The 21,668-nt window shown below is 51.5% G+C and overlaps 9 protein-coding genes across 9 annotated transcripts; 7 read left to right on the top strand and 2 right to left on the bottom strand.

Annotated features, from left to right (window-relative positions):
* Positions 1 to 517: 517 nt before the first annotated feature.
* Positions 518 to 1,331, top strand: ASPSYDRAFT_143650 (uncharacterized protein; the record flags this gene model as incomplete). The annotated part of the gene is made up of 2 exons (XM_040841362.1): positions 518 to 778; positions 843 to 1,331. 2 exons carry the CDS (start codon positions 518 to 520, stop codon positions 1,329 to 1,331), a joined length of 750 nt encoding a protein of 249 aa, XP_040706683.1.
* A 1,601-nt stretch (positions 1,332 to 2,932) lies between these two features.
* Positions 2,933 to 3,925, top strand: ASPSYDRAFT_86525 (rRNA 2'-O-methyltransferase fibrillarin family protein; the record flags this gene model as incomplete). The annotated part of the gene is made up of 2 exons (XM_040851675.1): positions 2,933 to 3,157; positions 3,215 to 3,925. 2 exons carry the CDS (start codon positions 2,933 to 2,935, stop codon positions 3,923 to 3,925), a joined length of 936 nt encoding a protein of 311 aa, XP_040706682.1.
* A 661-nt stretch (positions 3,926 to 4,586) lies between these two features.
* ASPSYDRAFT_143717 (SDR family oxidoreductase) lies at positions 4,587 to 5,552 on the top strand (the record flags this gene model as incomplete). Its single annotated transcript, XM_040841365.1, has 1 exon — positions 4,587 to 5,552. One exon carries the CDS (start codon positions 4,587 to 4,589, stop codon positions 5,550 to 5,552), a length of 966 nt encoding a protein of 321 aa, XP_040706681.1.
* Positions 5,553 to 5,833: 281 nt separating this feature from the next.
* On the top strand, positions 5,834 to 7,510 carry ASPSYDRAFT_143297 (mitochondrial processing peptidase; the record flags this gene model as incomplete). The annotated part of the gene is made up of 5 exons (XM_040841331.1): positions 5,834 to 5,983; positions 6,043 to 6,168; positions 6,221 to 6,298; positions 6,362 to 7,056; positions 7,120 to 7,510. The coding sequence occupies 5 exons, from the start codon at positions 5,834 to 5,836 to the stop codon at positions 7,508 to 7,510; spliced, it is 1,440 nt and encodes a 479-aa protein (XP_040706680.1).
* Positions 7,511 to 8,043: 533 nt separating this feature from the next.
* ASPSYDRAFT_145638 (GMC family oxidoreductase) lies at positions 8,044 to 10,071 on the top strand (the record flags this gene model as incomplete). Its single annotated transcript, XM_040841544.1, has 4 exons — positions 8,044 to 8,434; positions 8,522 to 9,116; positions 9,175 to 9,797; positions 9,863 to 10,071. 4 exons carry the CDS (start codon positions 8,044 to 8,046, stop codon positions 10,069 to 10,071), a joined length of 1,818 nt encoding a protein of 605 aa, XP_040706679.1.
* Positions 10,072 to 10,209: 138 nt separating this feature from the next.
* Positions 10,210 to 12,090, bottom strand: ASPSYDRAFT_142978 (uncharacterized protein; the record flags this gene model as incomplete). Its single annotated transcript, XM_040841296.1, has 4 exons — positions 10,210 to 10,563; positions 10,867 to 11,321; positions 11,391 to 11,730; positions 11,794 to 12,090. The coding sequence occupies 4 exons, from the start codon at positions 12,088 to 12,090 to the stop codon at positions 10,210 to 10,212; spliced, it is 1,446 nt and encodes a 481-aa protein (XP_040706678.1).
* A 535-nt stretch (positions 12,091 to 12,625) lies between these two features.
* ASPSYDRAFT_28486 (ATP-binding protein) lies at positions 12,626 to 15,717 on the top strand (the record flags this gene model as incomplete). Its single annotated transcript, XM_040844527.1, has 2 exons — positions 12,626 to 14,726; positions 14,780 to 15,717. The coding sequence occupies 2 exons, from the start codon at positions 12,626 to 12,628 to the stop codon at positions 15,715 to 15,717; spliced, it is 3,039 nt and encodes a 1,012-aa protein (XP_040706677.1).
* Positions 15,718 to 18,316: 2,599 nt separating this feature from the next.
* On the top strand, positions 18,317 to 20,011 carry ASPSYDRAFT_142944 (putative integral membrane protein Pth11-like; the record flags this gene model as incomplete). Its single annotated transcript, XM_040841293.1, has 2 exons — positions 18,317 to 18,669; positions 18,730 to 20,011. The coding sequence occupies 2 exons, from the start codon at positions 18,317 to 18,319 to the stop codon at positions 20,009 to 20,011; spliced, it is 1,635 nt and encodes a 544-aa protein (XP_040706676.1).
* Positions 20,012 to 20,464: 453 nt separating this feature from the next.
* On the bottom strand, positions 20,465 to 21,492 carry ASPSYDRAFT_41575 (PLAC8 family protein). The gene is made up of 3 exons (XM_040846306.1): positions 21,141 to 21,492; positions 20,982 to 21,079; positions 20,465 to 20,930 (listed from the first exon to the last, which is right to left on the bottom strand). Exons 1-3 carry the CDS (start codon positions 21,193 to 21,195, stop codon positions 20,688 to 20,690), a joined length of 396 nt encoding a protein of 131 aa, XP_040706675.1. The 5' UTR covers positions 21,196 to 21,492; the 3' UTR covers positions 20,465 to 20,687.
* Positions 21,493 to 21,668: the final 176 nt, after the last annotated feature.

The following is a 21,668-nucleotide window of genomic DNA, read 5'->3' as shown; positions in this document are numbered from 1 at the left end:
GCTGCTCGATATAGGTCAAGCTAAAGGATCCAAAGCGTTTGCTTTCCAGCGCATACCGGGCCCAATCGCAGAGCTGGATCGAGCTGGTCCCCCATGGGCGCCTTTCTGCGTGCTCTCACTCGACACTGTTTATAGCTCCCACACTTGTAGTTTCGGCTAGAGATCCCTGTTGCTATTCTCTGCATGGTCGTACCCGCCATCGTGCAGGAGGGCATCACTACTGCTTCTGGGTATATAATTCCCAGCCTGCACCTTTGATTCTGCAGCCCATCTTCAATTCTTCAGCAGCTCTATCTTCTGGTTATTCGATTTGGTCGCATTTTCCTTTGTCAGCAATTTGATATTTTTGATACCCTGGTGGTCATCATTTTCTTTGTCGGTCTTCTCTCTTTCAACAGACTCTCTCCACTCTGCTCTTTCACCTCTAGAGCCCGCTTACTCTATCACGAGTCATATACCATCGACTACTTATTCTTCGCTCCACGCCCAAGAAAAAGTGCATTGGCCGGCTTCCGCAATGCGTTCAGTCCTGTTCCTTACCAGCTGCTTGGCAGCCACCTCCGCCGCCGCTCCCATGTTCGGGGATCTCTATCGCTTCTCGGATGAGATGGCCGAGTTCTTAGGCCGAGTGGGCAAGCGCATCAGCGACGCCGGAAACGTGTTCGACAATTCGTTGACATGCGACGCTTCTTCAATTCAGCTCCCTTCATTCGCTTCTGGCCTCCCAGCCCCCACAGACCAGAAGCCACTATACGTTGCTCTTGGCCGCGGCACTCAGGTGAGTCCACTAAACGCCCAGTTATAAAACCTATAGCAGAAAGCAGCCTCTAACAAACCAATAGAACTACACCTGTGCAACATCAACCTCCGACTCAGAGCCGGAAGCTATTGGCGCTGTCGCGCGTCTGTACAACGCCACCTGCTTTGCCTCCACTTACCCCGACATGATCGAGCTTCTCCCTTCAATCGCATACAGGATGAACCTACCCAGCAACCCGTCCGATCCGCTCCCACCCTCAAACTTCAACCTGATTGGCCACCACTTCTTCGAGGGCAGCGTCCCAGTGTTCAACCTGGACACGGCCACTCGCCAACTCGGCATCGCAAAGGTGACGAAGGACTCTGATCTCGACGCCCCATCGTCTGCAGTCAAGGGCAAGAATGGAGCCGTCAAGTGGCTCCTCCTAACTGCTACCAAAGGGACTGTGGGATCCTTCGCGAGTGTTTACCGCGTTGACACAGCGGGTGGTGCCGCTCCCAAGACATGCGAGGGAATGCCGAAATCCTTCACCGTTCAATATGCGGCGAATTACTACATCTATGGGCAATAGGCTTGTGGTTGGTGGGCGGATATCTAGCGATTCTTTTGATTTCCATGTATATACCTTAAATAATGAATTCAGACATGCGCTTTTTGGATCGATTTTGTGTTAGGGCTTTCTGGCACCCCATGAGGGACTCCAGATTGTTGTACCTCAGGGAAGCCAGTTGTAGCATCTTGCAAAAGGTTCTTAAGTGCCTCATCTTATTTTCCTTCTGCGCACCATCGCACCTTCCTTCGCAACACGGTATATGAATCTAATTGCACGGCAAGAGCAACCCACAGACGGGAGATCGCTCTTTCCTCCTCCGGAGGACGGGACGGCGGAGTTAGCCACGCCTTCCCGATGAGAGTGCTAGCTCAATACCTACCCCAAAGGGAAAGTGCGATGGAGGCCCGAGCAGTTCCGTCGTTCCTTCCCAACACCCGACTCATTGCGCCTTCCTTTATAACGAGGCATATTGCGTCCAACTTCAAAGGCAAGAGCAACCCTTAGTAGGCGTCGGCTGCGCCTTCCTATACGATGTATAAATATCACTTTGCCGTTTCTTCCCGAATACGATTCCAACGCTTAGACACCCAGCCTTGGGAAAAAGTGCATGGCAGTTCGAATTCCATGCTGACGGAGTTTGTCCACGGCGCCTTCCTCTATAACATTTTATAGAAACGACCAACTTCGAAGGCAAACTTAAGGGCAGTAGAAACTCGGCACCTCTAGGGCAATTGGTAGTTCCTTCCTATCTCGTGGGAATAGATGGCGACGCCTTCCTACTGGGGATCTAGCACCCAACCCAGGAAACTGCGGTGGAGGTGGCTTCAACGTTCTTTCCCCATAGAAATTTGTCCATCGTACCTTCCAAGCCTGGACGGGAGATACTATGACATACCAAAACAGGGGAGGTACGGTGCATAGCCTGGAGAACAGGTGTACGTGAGGAAGGATTCACAGAGATGCGATGGGAAGTATGGAAGGAGCACTTACGTGCCTCCAATTCCGCGAAACGGTTGGTCGAAGTCAGGTGACCTCGTCTGTCTATCACGTGATCGAAAACCCACACAGCTCTGGTAAGCTATTCCCTTAACGCACTAGCGCCAATAGATTTTCGAAAGATCCGAGAGCCTGTCTGAAAAAACTCGACCGCAACAACGACGAGCTGCACGGCCTCCAGCGAACCCTGTCAATCAGTGTGGGCGTGAAACATTCTTGAATTTTTACATTCAACGACGTCTGATATTTCTATCTGACACTTATCGCCCCATCGAATTGATACCTACTCCCTCCGAACTTTTTTTTTTTTTTCGCTTTTCGGTCCAGCACTCTTCGCGGCCGATTTCCAGCCTCTTTTTTGCGGCTGACGATTTATCGATTTAAGAGATACCCACGAATATTTCAATCTACATATCATAATGGGTTTCGGTGGCCCTCCTAGAGGACGCGGTGGAGGTCGAGGTGCTCCCCGTGGCGGCGGTGGTGGCCGTGGTGGTGGCAGAGGTTTGTGACGACCAAGCTATATATTATGGGATATTGGAGGCTGTCTAGTTGCCGTGTGTCTTGCCGTTTCTTGGAGATGGTGTCTGTTGATGCTTATTGTCCGGGTTGTCGAACGAGCCATGAATGCGACGCTGCCGGGCGCCTTTACCCTCCAAGTGTCCCTTCGAGAATTGTCGCTAATCTGTTTCTTTCGTCGAATTGCAGGTGGTTTCGGTGGTGGTGCTCCTCGTGGTCGCGGCGGTGGCCGTGGTGCTCCCCGTGGAGGTCGTGGTGCTCCCCGTGGCCGCGGCGGTGCTCGTGGAGGTGCTAGGGGTGGTGCCAAGGGTGGTGCTAAGGTTATCATTGTGAGTGGTTTTCTATTAGGGAAGGCAAATTAGCAGTCTCTGACTTTAATTTTCAAGGAACCTCACCGTCACGCCGGTGTCTTCGTTGCCCGCGGTGGCAAGGAAGATTTGCTCGTTACCAAGAACTTGACCCCCGGCGAGGCTGTCTATGGCGAGAAGCGCATTGCTGTTGAGGGCCCTGCGGCCGAAGATGGTGCCGTCACCAAGACCGAATACCGTGTCTGGAACCCCTTCCGTAGTAAGCTGGCTGCCGGTATCCTCGGTGGTCTGGATGACATCTACATGCGCCCCGGCTCCAAGGTGCTCTACCTTGGTTCCGCCAGCGGTACCTCCGTCAGTCACGTTGCTGATATCGTCGGACCTACTGGAAACGTCTACGCTGTCGAATTCTCCCACCGTTCCGGCCGTGATCTGATTGGCATGGCTACTCACCGCACGAACGTTATCCCCATCGTCGAGGACGCCCGTCACCCTCTGCGTTACCGTATGCTCATCCCCATGGTGGACGTCATCTTCGCCGATGTTGCCCAGCCTGACCAGGCCCGTATTGTCGGCCTGAACGCTCACATGTTCCTGAAGTCTGGCGGTGGTGTCATCATCTCCGTCAAGGCCAGCTGTATCGACAGTACGGCTAAGCCCGAGGTTGTGTTCGCGCGTGAGGTGCAGAAGATGAGAGATGAGAAGATCAAGCCAAGGGAGCAGCTGACCCTGGAACCTTTCGAGCGAGACCACTGTATCGTCTCTGGTGTCTACAATCGTTCCGCATAAAAAGCCAAAAAGCAGGTTTTCTTTGTAACGGGGTTTCTATCTTTCCTTCTCATGTCTTAATTTTGTGCTCAGTCCTGGCGTCGAGTGTGCTACGATTTATTGAAATGTTTCGCTTTTTTGTTCTATGTCGAGGAATTTAGATGTGTTTCTGGACATTTGAAACGTCGTGCATGGAGTTAATTCATTTATTCCACTTCAATTCGCTCACAAACCCTCGTAAGCACTGTACCGTAGTATCACTTCAGTCATTCATGTGAAATTAGCCATAGCGTGTCCATTATGGGCGAGTCGTCAATATCTCGGACTTCCGCCGCGTCTCCAACCAGGTTTTGGGACGACCACAACAGCTCGGCTGTCGGACCATTTGCCGACTGCTTTTGCCTTCGGAATTGGTGCGTGGCATATCCATTGAGACTGGCTAATCACAGTCCATCGTTCGATGATTTGCACTTCGCAGGATGAAGGGCATGGGGGATGGACCATGTAAGGCGGATGGTTAAATCCCGGGGATGCCCCGCAGGGCAGTGAGGGGATAGATACCTTGACTACTTAATTCCTGCAAAAGTCGTCCAATGCATTGTTGAATCCTCCTTGCTGCTTGCATCTCTGTCATTTTCCAACTCTTTTGTCTACTTTTAATCTCCACGAACCCGTCCCTACCATGTCAATTATAATCACCGGCGCCGGTGGCTACGTCGGCCAGGAACTGGCATCTGCTCTCCTCGCCAGCGACCCCAACCTGACAGTGACACTGGCAGACGTCGTGGCCCCTGATGTCCCAGCGTCTGCAGCACAGCACGCATCACGAGCAAAGTGCGTCAAGGCCGACCTTACATCCCCCGCCGTAGTCGACGAACTCTTCAGCTCGACTAACCGCTACGACACGGTCTACCTGCTGCACGGGATCATGTCCAGCGGTGCAGAAGCGAATTTCGAGCTGGGCGTGCGCGTGAATCTCGACGCGACTCGCTACATCCTCGACAGACTCCGGGCCGTGCAGCCGGGCGTCAAGGTCGTGTTTACGTCTAGTCTAGCAGTCTACGGGCTTGCGCCCAAGGGGTTCGTTATTGACGAGACGAATTTCCCGCCTGTGCCTGAGTCGAGCTATGGTACGCAGAAGCTCGTTATTGAGTTGTTGCTGAATGATTACTCGCGCCGTGGGTTCCTGGATGGACGTGCTGTGCGTTTGCCCACGGTGACTGTGCGAGCGGGCAAGCCTACGCAGGCGGCGAGTAGCTTTGCGAGTGGGATTATTCGCGAGCCGTTTCATGGGGAGAAGGCGGTTTTGCCGGTTAGTAGGGACGTTGAGATGTGGGTTTGCTCGTCGTATACGGTTGTGAAGAACTTGATGCATGCGGCTACGGTGCCCAAGGAGGCCTTTGGGGACTCGAGGTCGGTGAATCTGCCTGGGATTGTGGTTAGTGTGCAGGAGATGTTGGATGCGCTGGAGGAGGTCGGTGGAAAGGAGAAACGGGCGTTGGTGGAGGAGAAGTATGATGCGGATATCGATCGGATTGTGCAGACTTGGTCGCCCCATTTTAACCCGGCGAGGGCGTTGAAACTGGGATTTTCGGAGGACATTCCTATTCTCGAGAATGTGCGGCGATACGCGAGTCAGCTCAAGTAGACACTTAATTTTGGTGAAATAAGAATCAATGAACGCATGGATGAAATGATAATTGCAAGGAACTGGCGGACTGCCCCGATTGTATGATGTACGTGGTGGGCGTAGGGAAGTGTCGGGATCCAAAGCGGTCGTTGGAAAAGCGAGTCATGTGATTGGCTGAGCGGGCTGGCGAACAATTTGACGACTCCCGAACTTCGACCTCGCAACTCCAGGGTCGTCCAGCCTCATCATCCTCCATTCTACCTCCCTCCCTCTCCACACCCACTTTCCATCCTGTCACAATGGCTTCCCGGCGTTTAGCCTTTAACCTCAACCAGGCTCTGCGCAGTCGCGCCGCCCTGAAGTCCATCCAGCCCGTCAAGCGTGGCTTTGCTTCTCCCGTCGCCCTCCCGTCCACCACCCAGTCCACCACCCTTTCCAACGGTTTCACGGTACGAATCGACTGCATTGGTGTCTGCAATCGCGTTGGATCGTGGCTAACTGGATTTAGATCGCTACGGAATACTCGCCATGGGCTCAGACCTCGACTGTCGGCGTGTGGATCGATGCCGGTAGCCGGGCAGAGACTGACAAGACCAACGGAACCGCGCACTTCCTGGAGCACCTTGCCTTCAAGGTGTGTATTTCGACATTCAGATGTCTTTATCACTGCTAACAGTTTTTTTTAGGGCACCAACAAGCGTTCGCAGCACCAATTGGAGCTCGAGATTGAGAACATGGGTGCTCACCTCAACGCCTACACATCGGTATGATTCGGGTTGATGAATAGAAAAGTACTTCGGGTCATCGCGACTAACAATTGCTTATAGAGGGAAAACACCGTCTACTACGCCAAGTCCTTCAACAACGATGTCCCCAAGGCCGTCGATATCCTCGCCGACATTCTGCAACACTCTAAGCTCGAGTCTTCTGCGATTGAACGCGAGAGGGATGTGATTCTCCGTGAGCAGGAGGAGGTTGACAAGCAGCTCGAGGAAGTTGTCTTCGACCACCTCCACGCTACTGCTTACCAGCGCCAGCCTCTCGGCCGTACTATCCTCGGCCCCAAGGAGAACATCCAGACCATCACCCGCGACAACCTGACCGAGTACATCAAGACCAACTACACTGCTGACCGCATGGTCCTTGTCGGTGCTGGTGGTATCCCCCACGAGGAGCTCGTCAGACTCGCTGAGCAGCACTTCGGTGGTCTGCCCAGCAAGCCCCCAACCTCCGCCGCTGCCGCCCTCAGCGCTGAGCAGAAGCGCCAGCCCGAGTTCATTGGCTCCGAGGTCAGAATCCGTGACGACACTCTTCCCACTGCCCACATTGCCCTTGCCGTTGAGGGTGTCAGCTGGAAGGACGATGACTACTTTACTGCCCTTGTCGCCCAGGCCATCGTCGGTAACTGGGACCGTGCCATGGGCAACTCCCCTTACCTCGGCAGCAAGCTCAGCTCCTTCGTTGAGCGCAACAACCTTGCCAACAGCTTCATGAGTTTCTCTACCAGCTACAGCGATACCGGGTGAGTTTTTAGTCCTAATTTGGAAGAAAAAGAAACTCCTGACTAATGTTCTGTCCTTTTTAGTCTTTGGGGTATCTACCTCGTCTCCGAGAACATGACTGGCCTCGATGACCTTATCCACTTCGCTCTCCGTGAATGGTCTCGCCTGTCCTTCAACGTCACCGCCGCTGAGGTCGAGCGCGCCAAGGCTCAGCTCAAGGCTTCCATCCTCCTCTCCCTCGACGGTACCACCGCCGTTGCCGAAGACATTGGTCGCCAGATCATCACCACCGGCCGCCGTCTCTCTCCCGAGGACATTGAGCGCACAATCGGACAGATCACCGAGAAGGATGTGATGGAGTTCGCCAACCGTAAGCTCTGGGATCAGGACATCGCCATGAGCGCTGTTGGCAGCATCGAGGGTATCCTCGACTACAACCGTATCCGATCGGACATGAGCCGAAACTCTTACTAAACGCCTAACTAGAATATGCGTTTTCTTTTGTTCGTCTCTGCCGGTTTCATGCCACCTGTTTTGCTTTGCGTGTGGTGATTTTAATAGATAGATACGGGGAGAGTGAGGGGAGATGAAGCGTGTCCTGTACAGTACGCAACTGTCGCTGATATATCAAAATGTATTCTTTTGTTACTTGATTCCATGCCGTATGGTCCTTCAACATAATTCCCTGCAAGCGAACAGTCTGCTTTTGCACTTGCGACTTCGTTCATACTAACTGCATCAGTCTACATAGCGCGCCAATCGTAGCTCTTATACTACTCTGAGTTTATTCTAGCGCAGGAAACTCCTATAATTCGTTATTTAAAATGACGAAGGAACACTGCGGGAAATTCGATGCGGGGAACCTGGAGGCCTTATAACCCTCGATGAGATGCTGTGTCGATCACATTCAGCTCATGCTGACACCAACCCCTCCACCAACTCTACCCATCCAAGTCAGGACACAATAAATATAAGAAGACAAACCTCCTTGTCCCACCATGCCAACAATGGCGCCACTCCGCCTCAAAGCCCTGGCCTGCTTAGCAATATCCTGCACGCTCAGCGTCCTCCAGCTCGCAACCCCAGCCACCGCATCCAATGTCGGCGCCGACACCGACACCAACCGTTTCGACTTTGTGATCATCGGCGGCGGGACGGCGGGGCTGGCAGTCGCAAGTCGACTCTCTGAAATTCCAGACATAACAATTGCCGTGATCGAGGCGGGCAAGGACGAAGGAGATAACCCCAACGTTACGAGCGTTGCAGAATACGGCGGGACAGCAGGGCAGGGAACGCAGATCGATTGGGCGTATGAGACGGTCGAGCAAAGGTATGCTGGTGGGAGGAAGATTGGGTTTCATGCTGGGAGGGCATGGGGTGGGACGAGTACGATTAATGGTTTGTTTCCAGCAGCAAAATAACCCTAGACGCTGAATGCGTTTGGCTTGAAGAAATATGTAACCTGAGTGCTTACGGATGTTCCAGGCATGACGTATATACGCGCTGAAAAAGCCCAAATCGACGCGTGGGAAACGCTCGGGAATAAAGGGTGGTCTTGGGGCAGTTTATGGCCTTACCATTTGAAGAGCGAGCGGTATGAGACGCCGACCAAGGCGCAGATGGCCGCCGGGGCATCCTATGTGGATGCATATCATGGACGTGATGGTCCTCTCAATGTGGCATATCAGTACGGGCTCCAGAATGGGTCGTTCGCATCTCTGGCGAAGCAGACCTGGGAGACTTTTGGAATGCCCTTTAATAAGGATGTCAATGGGGGGAATGTACGCGGTTTCTCAGTCTGGCCGCAGACTCTTGACCGCGAGGCAAATGTCCGAGAGCATTCTGCGCGCGCTTATTACTATCCTGTTAGGGACCGGTCTAACCTTGTTATATTTAGAGGGCGAGTTGATAGGATATCGTGGGCTGGAACCAACGGGAGTAAAGCATTGGCGGAGGGGGTCGAATATACCACAGAAGACGGTAGGGTTAAAACACTCTATGCAGAGAAGGAAGTCATTGTTTCGGCTGGGGCAGTTCGAACGCCAGCTATATTGGAGCTTTCTGGGGTTGGAAATCCAGAGTATGCACATCCAAATACCTTAATGTTTCATTTTCTTTTTGTACTAACATCCAACTAGGTTATTAGAGCAGCTTGATATCCCCGTCAAAGTATCCCTACCATCCGTCGGAGAAAACGCCATAGACCAACCAAACAGCTTCATCAGCTATTCCAGCACCAAAAACTTCACCGGAATCGCCCCATACGTAACCTACATGACAGCCCTCGACGTCTTCGGACCGGAGACACAGCGCGTCGCAGACGAAATCTCCTCACAAATCAAGTCCTGGGCTGAACAAGTCTCAGCAGCCAGTCCGGGTCATGGACTCGCCGCCTCTGCAATCGAACACCAATACCGCGTGCAGCACGACCTAATCTTCAACCAGGACGTCGCGATCACCGAGATCCTAACGACGAGTTTAGGCCCGCTTGTTGGGACGGCGTTCTGGATTTCGCTTCCGTTCTCCAGGGGGAGTGTGCATATTCATTCATCTGACCCCGGTGCTCATCCTTCTCTTGACCCTAATTACTTAATGGCGGAGTGGGACCTCGTGTTCCAGAGGAGGATTGCGCAACTTATAATCAGGTACTGGGGTACGGACCCTGTACGTTCTTTGGCCGGACAGCGTATTCAGCCGACGGTTGGGGATTTGCCAGTGAATGCTACAGATGAGGAGTGGAATAAGTGGATTGAGGGTTCGTGTGAGTAGTACAGTATTCCCTTGAATACCGCTGTCTTTGGTTTGGATGCTGATAATATTTTCTAGTGTCTCCCAACCAACATTTGGTTGGAACGGCGTCGATGCTTCCTAAGGAGCTCGGGGGTGTAGTTGACGCCAATCTTGTCGTCTATGGTACCGAGAATGTAAGGGTTGTTGATGCTTCTGTCTTACCGGGTCAGATCAGTGGGCATCTCACCAGTCTCATTTATGCGGTTTCGGAGAGGGCGGCGGATATCATCAAGGAAACGCTTTAGGTGCGTGGAACGGGGGTTGAGTGCTCACTGTATATTGACTATGAAAAGAGATAAAACCGGGAAGCCACAAGTGGCAAGTCACAACGTGGTTTAGAGGTACATTGAAAGTCAAAGATTCTACGATACAACCCGCCATTCTTAGTAGTCCTCGTCGGAATCATCATTCTGAACTTCCATCGTCTGCATCCTCTCCTGGTAATCATTTCGCCTTCGGGGCTGCAAATCGCTGAGCATAACCCTCTCGGTAACTACGCGGCGGGCGTAGGGTTTGTCTCGCGAGAGTGAGAGTAGCATCTCGGGTGGAAGTTCACGCTCGATGCGGGTCCTTGCCGTGGCGTTTGTGATGAGGACTTTGAGATTCGGCCAGAGATAGGGATCTGTTGCAGTCCGATAGAGCATCTCAACCACATCACGCAGATCGGAGCGCCACTCCTCGCGCTCGAAACAGCCAATGTTCTCGATTAGGCAGAGGACTCCTTGACCACGGGGAAGCTGCCTGATAAGTTGCCCGAGCGTCCAGCACAGATCCTGGATATTATGTTGTCTGATACCGTTCGCAAAGGGCCGGGTATCGATGAAGCCGTAGTTGAGTGGATGGCCCGAGTGTAGAAGCTGGGTGGTCAGACTTCGTAGGAGGTCAAGAGGGCCACTCACTGGGCTCATGCGGGAGTCATTCTGGCCACAGAAGAAGTGAGTCACTGTGAAGTCCCACCTTTGGGATAGGATTATGGCCAGGTGGGCGCTGAGACAAGACAGTGGAGACGTCCTAGAGTGATCATCGTAGTTTCCGTTCACGAGCAGCAGATCGGGGTTTGAGGACGAGAGCCATTCATGGAACCTAGCTGATGACAGCAGCTGTTGAGCTTGCATCTGCGCAGTGTCGTTGAAGGATGCCTCTGACCGAAGCATGTCCTTTAGATCGTTGACTGGGCCCATGTGGTATACATTTAGTGCTTGTAGTAATTGCTCCCCGGAGAGGAAAGATGCTGTGTCGGGGGAATTCTGTATCGCTGGACATGACTGTACCCGGTTTGAGAACGGAAAACAGTTGGTGAACGAGAGGTCCTCTATCTGCTGGCATTTCTCATCTATGAGGGCATGGAGAAAACTGTTTTGAGCATCGATCCCGTTTGCTATGCGCTGGAGCTCGCGGCGCATCTTTTCACCCTCCGCGTTGGTATCCTGCATTTTGCGCTCAAAGTCGTCCCAATGACGACGAATGTACGTGACGTCCGTTCCAGTGTGGGATACTGTCTCTCGCACAGCCATGGTCTGCATAAGGGCTTCGCGCGTGTTGGTGTTAGTCTCGATGGTGATACCGTCCCGAATGTTGTCGAGGCAGACCTGGAATCGCTGCACTTCACCCTGCATATCATTCAATATGCCATTGATTTCCTCTGCCCGTATTGTGGGTCTGAGTATCTTCTGTGAATATCTCAGCATCTGGCGTCCCATATTTCCCGAACGACTTGCGTTCAGCTTGGCGATGAGTTGCTGGACCGCTTCTATGACCTTCACATATAGATTGACTGCACACTTTCTTAGCGCGGGATACCGTTTGAACTGGCAGCGCTTCGCGATTGTGCCCGCAATTATGTCTGGGATAGACCGAAAGGCCTCGAGAATTGTTTCACGAATTTCTGCTTGTTGCTTTGCGAGCTGAGCCACGATGTTAAACAACGCTGCCAGCTCTGCTTCAGTGCGAGGGTCGGGACCACGTACGCTAAATACCAGCTTCAAGCCCGCGCTCAGTATGGACAACCCAAATTCACCTGGAATAATGTCAAGCCATGGCGTAATGTCAGCAGCATTGTCGCCTGTTTGCCGCAACACTCCGCGCACCAGATGGACAGGCTGAGCTCCCTTCCCCTTGCGTTTATACTCATCCTCCGCCGCCTGCAACTCATCGAATACGTCGTCCCAAGTGCAAAATTTAACGTCCCATTCGATGTCCCATGTTTTAATATAGGACATTAGTGCATCTTCCAGGTCGCTGGAATCCTTAGCAACAATTTTCATGCAGAAGCCAGTATCACCTTACTTGTAAGGCTGCCGCGCAACGAAGACACCCCGTTGGCTGTCGTAAGTCGATTCCACTGCAAATGCTTCATGGTACTGAGGCGCTCTCTGGACAATAAAGTCTCTGACTGCGCCCGCTACTTCTGAAGTTTTTGGGGATGCCATCACATAGAATTGGTGATGATTCTTTCTGAACCCAAGTTGCTCCTTATACCCGCCTGGAAGCAAACACCACCAGAATGTCCCGGGCGGCGGTGGCACACACGGCGAATTCTTCTAGCCATGGCAGTGCTACAGGTATTATTTCAGGGGGACCAACTGCATCTCCCAGTCCTTTTCTATTCGCTGAAAGAAACGAATTAAGAAAGTCGTCAGCATTTCTCTCCTCCATGTCTGTTTTGACGGCTGAACTTCCATCTTGCTGAACGGGATAACTGAAACTACTTCACTCTCTTCCCCTCATCAGAGATAACCAGAAAATAAGAAACGAAGGTTACACGGAACCAGAAACAAATACCTAGGCACTTGATATAACATGGACGAACCTGCAGGAGAAACTGGACTGCAGGCCGATGAAAGTACACACGGCCGTGTTGACAACGGCATTTTGCTTGATCCTGTCACTCCAACCGAATACATACGGCTCCTGGAAGATCGTCTGTACAAACTGGAGAGCGAATTCTATGATCTAGAAGGTGTCGTGCGGTCAGATCATGGTCCAGCCCAGAGTGATGAGACGACGACGGATTCTGAGATAGACAGCGTGAGCTCCGTCCAATGCGACAAGCAAAGCGAAGAGAGCCCAAATCCACCACAATCTGCTAAGCCCATAATTCCTAGTCTTTCCAAGGTTAGCTGGTTTGGCTTCCACAACCTTCTTGAGGGAGACGATGTTTTTGCGATAGACGTGTGTTCCGTCAAGACAGCAGGCTGTTATAACGACGACGCCTCCTCGAGGAAATTCAGAGACAGAGGCGCAAGTCTGAACTACAAGCAAGGAGTGCAGATGTTTTTGGATTTCAAAGTCCCACCGAGAGGTGCTGACGTCGTTAATAGTATTCGGATAAATTCTATGGCCATTCTGACTCTATTGCACGACATTGATCCAAGAGTCCCGATTGACGGATCGCCTCTACGACTGGACCCTCCGTTTTTGAGTCTGATCCATTATCATGACCAGGTAAAGCAGATATTGGATCGGACTCGCTCAGCAGTGANAACATCGGATACTGATACAGAACGTCACCGTGCTGAGGAGCTGCTCCGCCATATGGACCCCTACATGCACTTTATGGATACAGAAGTGCTCCCTAAGTATCGTCGCCTAGGCCTGCAAGAAGTCAACACTGTCAACGCGAAGGTTCGTTTCAGCGAGCTACCTTATCTCTTCAGGCGGGACGACGATATCTACCAGCCTGCGGGTACCGACGCTCTTTCAGAAGACTCCCTTGGGCATCAGGAAGCTTGGAGAATTCTCCCTGAACGAATATCTAGCTTTTATCAGAATAACACCGAGAAGTTTTGCTGTTTCGACGTGATTTGTTATCACATTGCTTTTGACGGCAGATCATACGTGCCAATCAGAAAATGTTTAACAATTGTGGAATTCGAGGGCGAACGTGATGTGACATCGCTGCCCATGTACCCTCTTCGATTTATGCCGAACCACCGCGAGATTCGCACTGAGTTACGAAACAGAGGAGCAAGATTTCTGGAATACATCAACTCGAAACAGGTGTCGTACCAGGGATGGGCATTGCAACATCTAGACGGCCATGGAAACGATCGTACATACATATCAAGCAATTTGGTCGTTGATTTTGCTGAAACCTCAAGAGCACACCCGGACTGGGCAGACTACGTCAGAAAATCAGACTGGAAAAACGACTTTGAGGAAAATCCCTTTGCTTCTCCCGAAGACGGCCAGTCTACCTTGTGGGAACTGAGTCGAACTACCAACAAACTTGAAGTCAAGACCTGCAAGACTGAGTCGGTTTATGACCTTTCCCTGCCTCATGAACAAACGGACACCTGCCTCCAAAAGCATCGATTAATTCTCGAGTTTAATAAGAGACAGGAGGAGCCTACCGCCATCGGCCAGCTCCAAGATGAGCTGGAGATTCAGGAAGATGAGCTCGTTCTCCTACCAAAACGGCTGTTTGCCTACGCCTTACAAGATCGGAAATTTGTCATGCTAGACATAGCAAATGCAAGATCCATAGCACAAACAGGGGACCCTTTCAAGGAATTAATCATCTCGCGAAGCCATAAGGATATGATATCATCTCTTGTTCATGCTCACTTCGAGAAAAAGCAAATGGAACAGATACACGGATTCTACCACATCAGTCAGGATATCATCCATAACAAGGGCCGGGGCCTTGTGATCCTACTGCACGGCGTTCCTGGGGTAGGCAAATCTTCGACAGCAGAGGCCGTGGCACAGCGTTGGAAAAGACCCCTTCTTGCGATCACCTGCGGAGATTTGGGCTTGGAGGCCGCTGATGTTGAGCACTCCCTCAAGGAGGTCTTCCGGCTGGCGCAACTTTGGGACTGCGTCTTACTCCTAGATGAGGCGGATGTTTTTCTATCCCAGCGCTCTGTTTCTGACTTGCAGAGGAACTCGCTTGTATCTGGTGAGCTGTGTGGCAATTTCAGGTTTTCCTGTCTCTGCTAACACACTTGACAGTTTTTCTTCGCGTGTTGGAGTATTATTCAGGGATCCTATTTCTCACTACGAACAGGGTGGGCCATATCGACGAAGCGTTCATGTCACGCATCCACATTAGCTTATACTACCCGCGGTTGGATCTGGACCAAACAATTGATATATGGAGGATGAACATCGATAGATTGCAGTCAATCGAAAAGAAACGCAGCGAAGCGACGGGCATGCCAGCACTTACCATTGCCGCCGACGAGATACTAGAATACGCCAAAAAGCATTTTCATGCTCGGGGACCGGACAGAGCATGGAACGGCAGACAGATCCGAAATGCCTTTCAGACGGCCGCTGCACTTGCACGCTATGAATCCGATACCTCATTGAACAAGACACTCGAAAATCCCCATCATGTTCTAGCCCGGCACTTTAAGACCGTCGCGCGAGCTGGCCGCGGGTTTGAGGACTACCTGCGCGAAACAAGAGGCAAAAGCGACAGCGATCTTGCATACGATACAAAAACACGCGCGGACCATATCATCGAAAACAGACCTCAGAAACCGCCGATAGTCTCTGAAGCAGCTAGTGGATTCGGACAGAGCAAATATCAGAGCACATATCTGAATCCCAGTCAGGACAACCACCCCTCCCCGAACATCCGGGCAGGAGGATACCAGACCGCACCACAGAATTATATCCTCAGTAGTAGTGGTCAGTATACACCCAATGCGTACTCTCAAGGACGGGCTTCTTCCCCACAGCAGCTCTACAACGCGGCGACAAATCCCTTCTTAAGTACTATGAATGCTGGAAACCCGAGGCATACCACACCCTCGCGATCAATGACTCCGCAGCCGCCTATGGAGCCCAGAGGTGGTAACTTTTCGTATGAGTGTGTGCAAAATCCTTCTTTAAGTCTAGGACAGTATCACATTCCTCAAGACGATGATGAGTTTAGTGATTGAATTGGTGAATTTTCTTGATGAGGCAGGGTCCGTTTGGATAGGAGTTATATGCTTCTCGACTCTCGAGACCATTCTGGCAGGATTTTATTTTCGGTATTTTTCTACAACGGGGAAGTTTGAGTTAAATTTCGGGGTACCTTCATCATTGGAACCTGGGCATTAAAGCGGTCTAGTTAATCATCAGAAGAAATATTTATGAGAATAAGATTCCCAGGTCATTTTTCTCATGGTAATGGTTGCAACAGTCTGTCGAGACGATGCACGGCATTAGCCAGTGTAGATATGAAACGGAAGGACTCCAGACTGAGACGAGTAACTTGATCTTTACAGTGAAGGCTAAATCTCATCGAGTGCTTTTATTCTCTTGTCAATTCACGCCGAAAATCTATTCTTAGTTGGCCAGGACACCGAATGATAGGTTGGCTTCGCCTCCAGTGCCCACGAGCAGGTTAGTTCAGGTATCAAGCAACATATCTGGACTAATCCAACAGTACTAAAGTACTCTGTTCGAACACAATAAGAAACTCGACCCTCCGCTCAGCGGAATTCCCATGCTGCGAGCGCTCAGATAGCCGGTAAACTGCGGATACGGGGTTAGTCTCCCCAAAGCAGTAAGTATCTTCTATAACTTAACCTTACCTCCCAGCACCGCCCAACCCCCGCGTTTCGGGTATATGGGGCCTTAGCTCACCGAAATGCAGGGCAGGGCTAAGATAGACAGAGACCCTCGTGGCTGTCATTCGCCCTTGGCTTTCCGAGATGACAGATCTGTCAAACGCCAGACGCCTGGCCGGTCGATCGAACCGTAAACACCCGTGGACGAGTCGCCTAAGGAGGAGGACTAAGCTCCGAGATGTAACTGCTGGGATGGGTTTGCTCTCGTTATCTCGCAGGAAATAGGAGGTTTAGGTTTTTGTGGTGAAATTATCGCTCGCTATATTGCACCATATTATACACCCATGTTCTCTTGGCAGTCACATGCGAATTTGGATAGATGGTAGCAGAGCAGGGGGTCGAGATTAGGGGATAAGATTTCGGCTGTTTGAGCTTCTCTTGACGTGCTGATGGCATCATTGAATGGATATTGATGTACCTGGGCAGGTTAGTGTATACGCAGTGAGGTGATCGTGAAACGGAAGATAGCGAGTCTCGTGTGGGGTTTCCTAGGCGGGAGGAGCTTGGGCCAGGGTGACATCGGTCGAAGACCAGTTGGAGGAAGCAGATAGACGATATCAAGCCGGAGCGGAAATCCTCGGCGGCGAGGTCGTGTTGTTGTTTGTGTTGCTGTTTGTTGTTGAAGCTGTTGTGTTGGGGAGCAGCACGTGCCAGTCTCCTCAGTCGGCTCATTTCTCCCGCAGGCTCTCGACTCGACTCTTGACTCTCGCGAATCCATGGATTCAATCAGGTCGGCAGGGGTCTTGCCAACCACCTCAGCAGCGTAATAGTCACGATTCATGTGAGCAATTCACCGAGTCCATGGTCTTATCTCAGCGAATCACGCTGGCTCGCGAACATCTGCTGTGATGGCGAAGTGCATGAGCCCCGAATCAGTGATCTCGACGATTAAGCGTGCCAGTAAATGACCAGTCACTAGCAAAATGAATGGGTCGCGATTGGCCCTGTCGATTGGCCAAGTTTATCGTCGTTCTCTGGCTGGCCCAACGGTGAATCGACCCAACGCCAGTCCGAAGCCAAGCATCCACTGCTCGCCTCATCGCGGGCCTGTCATTCGTCTTGTCCTCGATCAATGGGGGCCAAATCCGCAAATGCCTGTCCTGGTCGGAAAATGGCGCTTTCCGGGGAACGCCTTTCCCCTCCTGGCGGCGTCTCCAATATCAAGAGGCAATCGCGGTTCGACGGATGTACGCCGTGGCCACTCTTTTCGCCGTAATCTTAAACGACGCTGTTATTGCTGACAGCGAGGGAGTGACATCTGTCACTGCGGAGGCCGAGCCATGGTTTCTGCGATAAAGGTGAAGAGTTGCTTCCTTCACAACGCTGTCCTGATGGGTTTCCTGGCTTCCTTCGCTTCCGTCCAACGTCTCGTCCAAGCGCTCTGCGGAATACGAGTAATGGCCCATTTCCATCGTCCAAGCGCTTCGACGTCACACCGGCGGTGAAATCATCAATCATAATTTATTTTTCCTGGCCAGCAAAGATACCAAGACCAACCCCAGCCACGGTCCCCTTTTTGTGCAACCTCGAAACTCTTGCTCACTCGAGCTCTTTGTTGTTGAGCCCTTCCGTTAAGGGTATTGTTGCCTTGTATTGTTAACCTCAAAGCTTCTCCGATCAAGATCTTCAGTACCTGGTTTCGTAAGTTCCTGTCGCCCGATCGGCTTTTCAGCGATACCTCGACGATCGTCGCCCAGCCATTCTCCAGTATCTGCATTCTGCAGAGCTTGACCCCCCGCACAGTGGATTGAAGCCCGGCACGTGCCTATTCACCGGAAACGGGTCGTCATGAATTACGATGTGACCGCAGAACCCTCACAACTTCAAAAGTTATTGCAATATTCTCTACGAAAATAGGTCTCATAGAATCTGGGGTTTTCTTCTCGCTGGCCCCTGCCTGGGGGGTCGTCGAGCCGCCGTCACAATGCAATCGCTGCTTCAGCCACGAGGAATCTACTCGGAAGTTCCCCCAGATATCCGGACGAGACTCGATGACAATCCGACACTTTTGGTGAGCTGGTGGGCGACGGGCGTGTCGCTTGCCATTATTGTCACTCGACTCTGTGGCCGCTATGTTCGCATCGAGCGTCTTTTCCGCGAAGACAAAATCATGATGGCGAGTATTATTCCTCTACTGGCGAGGATGGCGTTTGTGCATGTCGTGTTGATCTGGGGTACCAACAACACAAAGGTGGATGGTTTGACGGACGAGCAGATTAGACATAGGGAAATTGGGAGTCGATTGGTTCTCGCTGCCCGTATCTTCTATGCACTCTTGTAAGACTGCACTCAAGAATGTTCCGATGATGGTCAAGTGCTGACAGTTGTTGGTTACAGTATCTGGGCAGCCAAGCTCACCGTCTGTGAATTCCTCCATCGGATAGCCGGAATGACATGGCGACGGTCGCTTAGAGTTTTCCTCATCTTCATCTACTACTTTCTAGCTTCAACTCTACTCGCAGTAGTTATCGCGACGCTTGCCGAATGTCAACCATTTACACACCACTGGCAAGTCGTACCCGACCCCGGTCCGAAGTGTCGCTCTGGCTATGCCAACGTCATCACAATGGGCGCCTGCGACATCGTCACCGATCTCCTCCTTGTTGCTTATCCAATTCCTCTCATCATGCGATCAAACATGTCGGCGAGGCGGAAACTCGCTCTTGTCACTCTCTTTGCCCTATCGTTGATATTGGTTGCAATCACCAGCTACCGAGTACCGGCTGTGATACAGCACAAAGGCACCCAACAGTATCGATCACTTTTAGCCTCCCTGGAGATATTAGCCGCTACTGCAGTTTCGAATGTAGTAGTCATTAGCTCATTCGTCAGAGACAAGGGTGTGAAGAAAGTCAAGTACAAAAAGACCCTGGGCTCCGCTTCCGTCAACGAGAGCCTAGACCATAGCTCTACTCGCCGTGCAACCATCACGAATCACCAATGGGGCAGTGACTCCGACCTCACTCGCGATCTGGGCTTCCGTCTCGATCCCGAACTCTACCCCCGTGATCATGCCGAACCACGCCCGGCCCCCGTCGTTACTGGAGGCCTGGTAGACCCCAACTGGTCCTTCAGCAAACAAACAACCACCTTCGATGACCAGTCGTCTACAAGCAACAGCCTTGACATGAAGGTCAGTCCGCACGAATACCTCCGCTCAAACACAACCACCCACGACCAACCCGAGGATTCCCCCGATCAAGTTCCAATCTTCGATGTCGGCGGACTTCTCACTCAGTCTACGCCCCCATCAACCAGCCACCACAGCACCACCCCCAGCAACACCCTTTCGCCGCAGTCCCAAACAACCCGCAACCCGAACAACCCTGTCCTCGCCCTCCAAGATATAAGAGGGCTTGTCTCACCTTCAGGCGACATATCCCCTTTAACAACCTCACCCTCACAACATCTCCCACCTTCAATACTCAGCCCTCCACGCCCCGGTGGTCTCCGACGCAGCTCCCAACAGGGCCGACGCCGCTCAAGTGTGCATTTCAGCGATACCACCGATTCACCTGTATCCTCATTACGGACCCAATCTCAATCAGCGACGATCCACGAAAACGTGGACGAATTCGAGCTCCAGGATGTAGGGGGATCATTTTCGCGGAACTCATGATGGTTCTCGCGCATTGTTATTATATTATTATTACCATGACTTATACGGCTCTTGTTCGGTGTACGAATAGTTCAGTTCAGTCCAGTTCAGTCCTGCTCGGTTTATTATTTAGGTTATCTAGTCTAGGCTATGTTCGGTGTTCCGTTGGGTTGTTTTCGCATTTTAGCGATGGCGTTTGGAATAGGTTGGTTATTTTGGGGATTACGGGAGTATATCCATTTGAGTACTTCGGTACAGTACATAAATATTTAATACATACATACTTATATCGTACTATATCAGTTCAATAAATGGGTTATTGCTGTAGTAGTATCTCACCAAATAGTCCAAAAACTGAGTTGACAAGGTTGGAGTTCATCCAGTCCTGAAGCCCTAACTCGGGCCATTGGGTCAGAGTCCAAGTCAAGCCACAATACGATCTACGATACAAGTTCGCACGATATTGAAGACAATGTCTGGAGACATTAGAATTAGGTTATTATCCGCATACAGGACATAGTCAGCCAATCAACTAGATAGATACACAAGGAAATCCAGTAAAAAAGAGTGCCCCCACCACAGCCCCGCCGCGGGCATGGTAGACCGGTGTCGCAAAACAAAGGGAATCAAAACAAAATCCCAAATGGTATATCGCATAATAAAAATCAAAGCGCTTCATTTTTAAGGCGTGTGTCATTTATTTCGGAGGGTAAGCCATAGCTGCAGGAGCCTCGTACCCGGACGCAGCCTGGAAGCGGCTGGCCTGGGCGTCGAGTTCCTTCTCCTGCTGAACGAGGGTGCAGCAGGGGCAGCAACAGGAGAGGATGCAGTCTTCGCCGACTGAACCCTTGATGCCGAACTTCTCGCGCAGGTCGCGGCGCTTCATCATCATGAGGACCCAGCTGAGACCGCAGTAACCGGCAAGGACGAAGAGGCAGCACTGGGTGATGTTTAGTACTAGATATGCGGGCATGGAGCAATGGTAACATACGTCTCCGTTAACGTAGGAGCCTTCCTTGAGCGCGGGATCTTCAAGGCGCTCAGAGGTTCGACCGTACATGAAACAGGCGCAGCACCAGCCAAGCATGCCTAGAAGAGAAGGTGGGATGTTAGGATTTCTGGAGATTCGCATAAGGACCAGAGGGCGCACATGTTTTGGCAGGGCTGCAGCAGTCCCAGATAGAGTTGCTCCATTCGTTCGACATTTTAGCGATATATTTGAATGTGGATGTGCCTTGATAAGAAGAGAAGACCGAGTTGAACAGAAGATCTCAAAACCAGAACAGAAAATTCGGACAAGAAGGGGGAGGGAGGATTTTAAGGCAAGCATTCCTCAATGATCATCGCTCAGCTCACAAACAACAAACATCACGGCTCTCCAATGGCAGGTGGGACATCGGAGACCTGCAGAGAAACCCACCAAAGCCAAGCGTGAGGCGATGGGAGGAATACGAAACCCTGAGGACGGCAGGGGCAGGATTTTGGGTGAGGCTGAAAGCAAACACGAGCGGACAGATGAGGATAGACAAGGGTCTTGCTTGGAGGGGCGATAGTTTCATGCCATGGCTCGTATTAGGGAATGTGATGGTCGAATCTTCAACGCGGCTGGCCCGTTCAGGGCGATCCGCGTTAGAATACGAGCATTGGTCTTTTTTTATCGTTTTTAACTCTTTTTTTA

Source organism: Aspergillus sydowii, assembly GCF_001890705.1.
Source record: "Aspergillus sydowii CBS 593.65 unplaced genomic scaffold ASPSYscaffold_2, whole genome shotgun sequence".
Classification (NCBI taxonomy): Eukaryota; Fungi; Ascomycota; class Eurotiomycetes; order Eurotiales; family Aspergillaceae; genus Aspergillus; species Aspergillus sydowii.
Note: the sequence above shows the minus strand (reverse complement) of the source record. Positions and strands in the feature narration are given on the sequence as shown.

What these genes read in the sequence shown, in the direction of transcription:
- ASPSYDRAFT_41575 (XM_040846306.1), bottom strand. Translation starts at nt 21,195, where the DNA reads ATGTCGAACGAATGGAGCAACTCTATCTGGGACTGCTGCAGCCCTGCC. An exon ending in CTGCAGCCCTGCCAAAACAT is followed by an intron (nt 21,080 to 21,140) that starts GTGCGCCCTCTG and finishes CTTCTCTTCTAG; the next exon opens with GCATGCTTGGCTGGTGCTGC. An exon ending in GCTCCTACGTTAACGGAGAC is followed by an intron (nt 20,931 to 20,981) that starts GTATGTTACCAT and finishes AACATCACCCAG; the next exon opens with TGCTGCCTCTTCGTCCTTGC.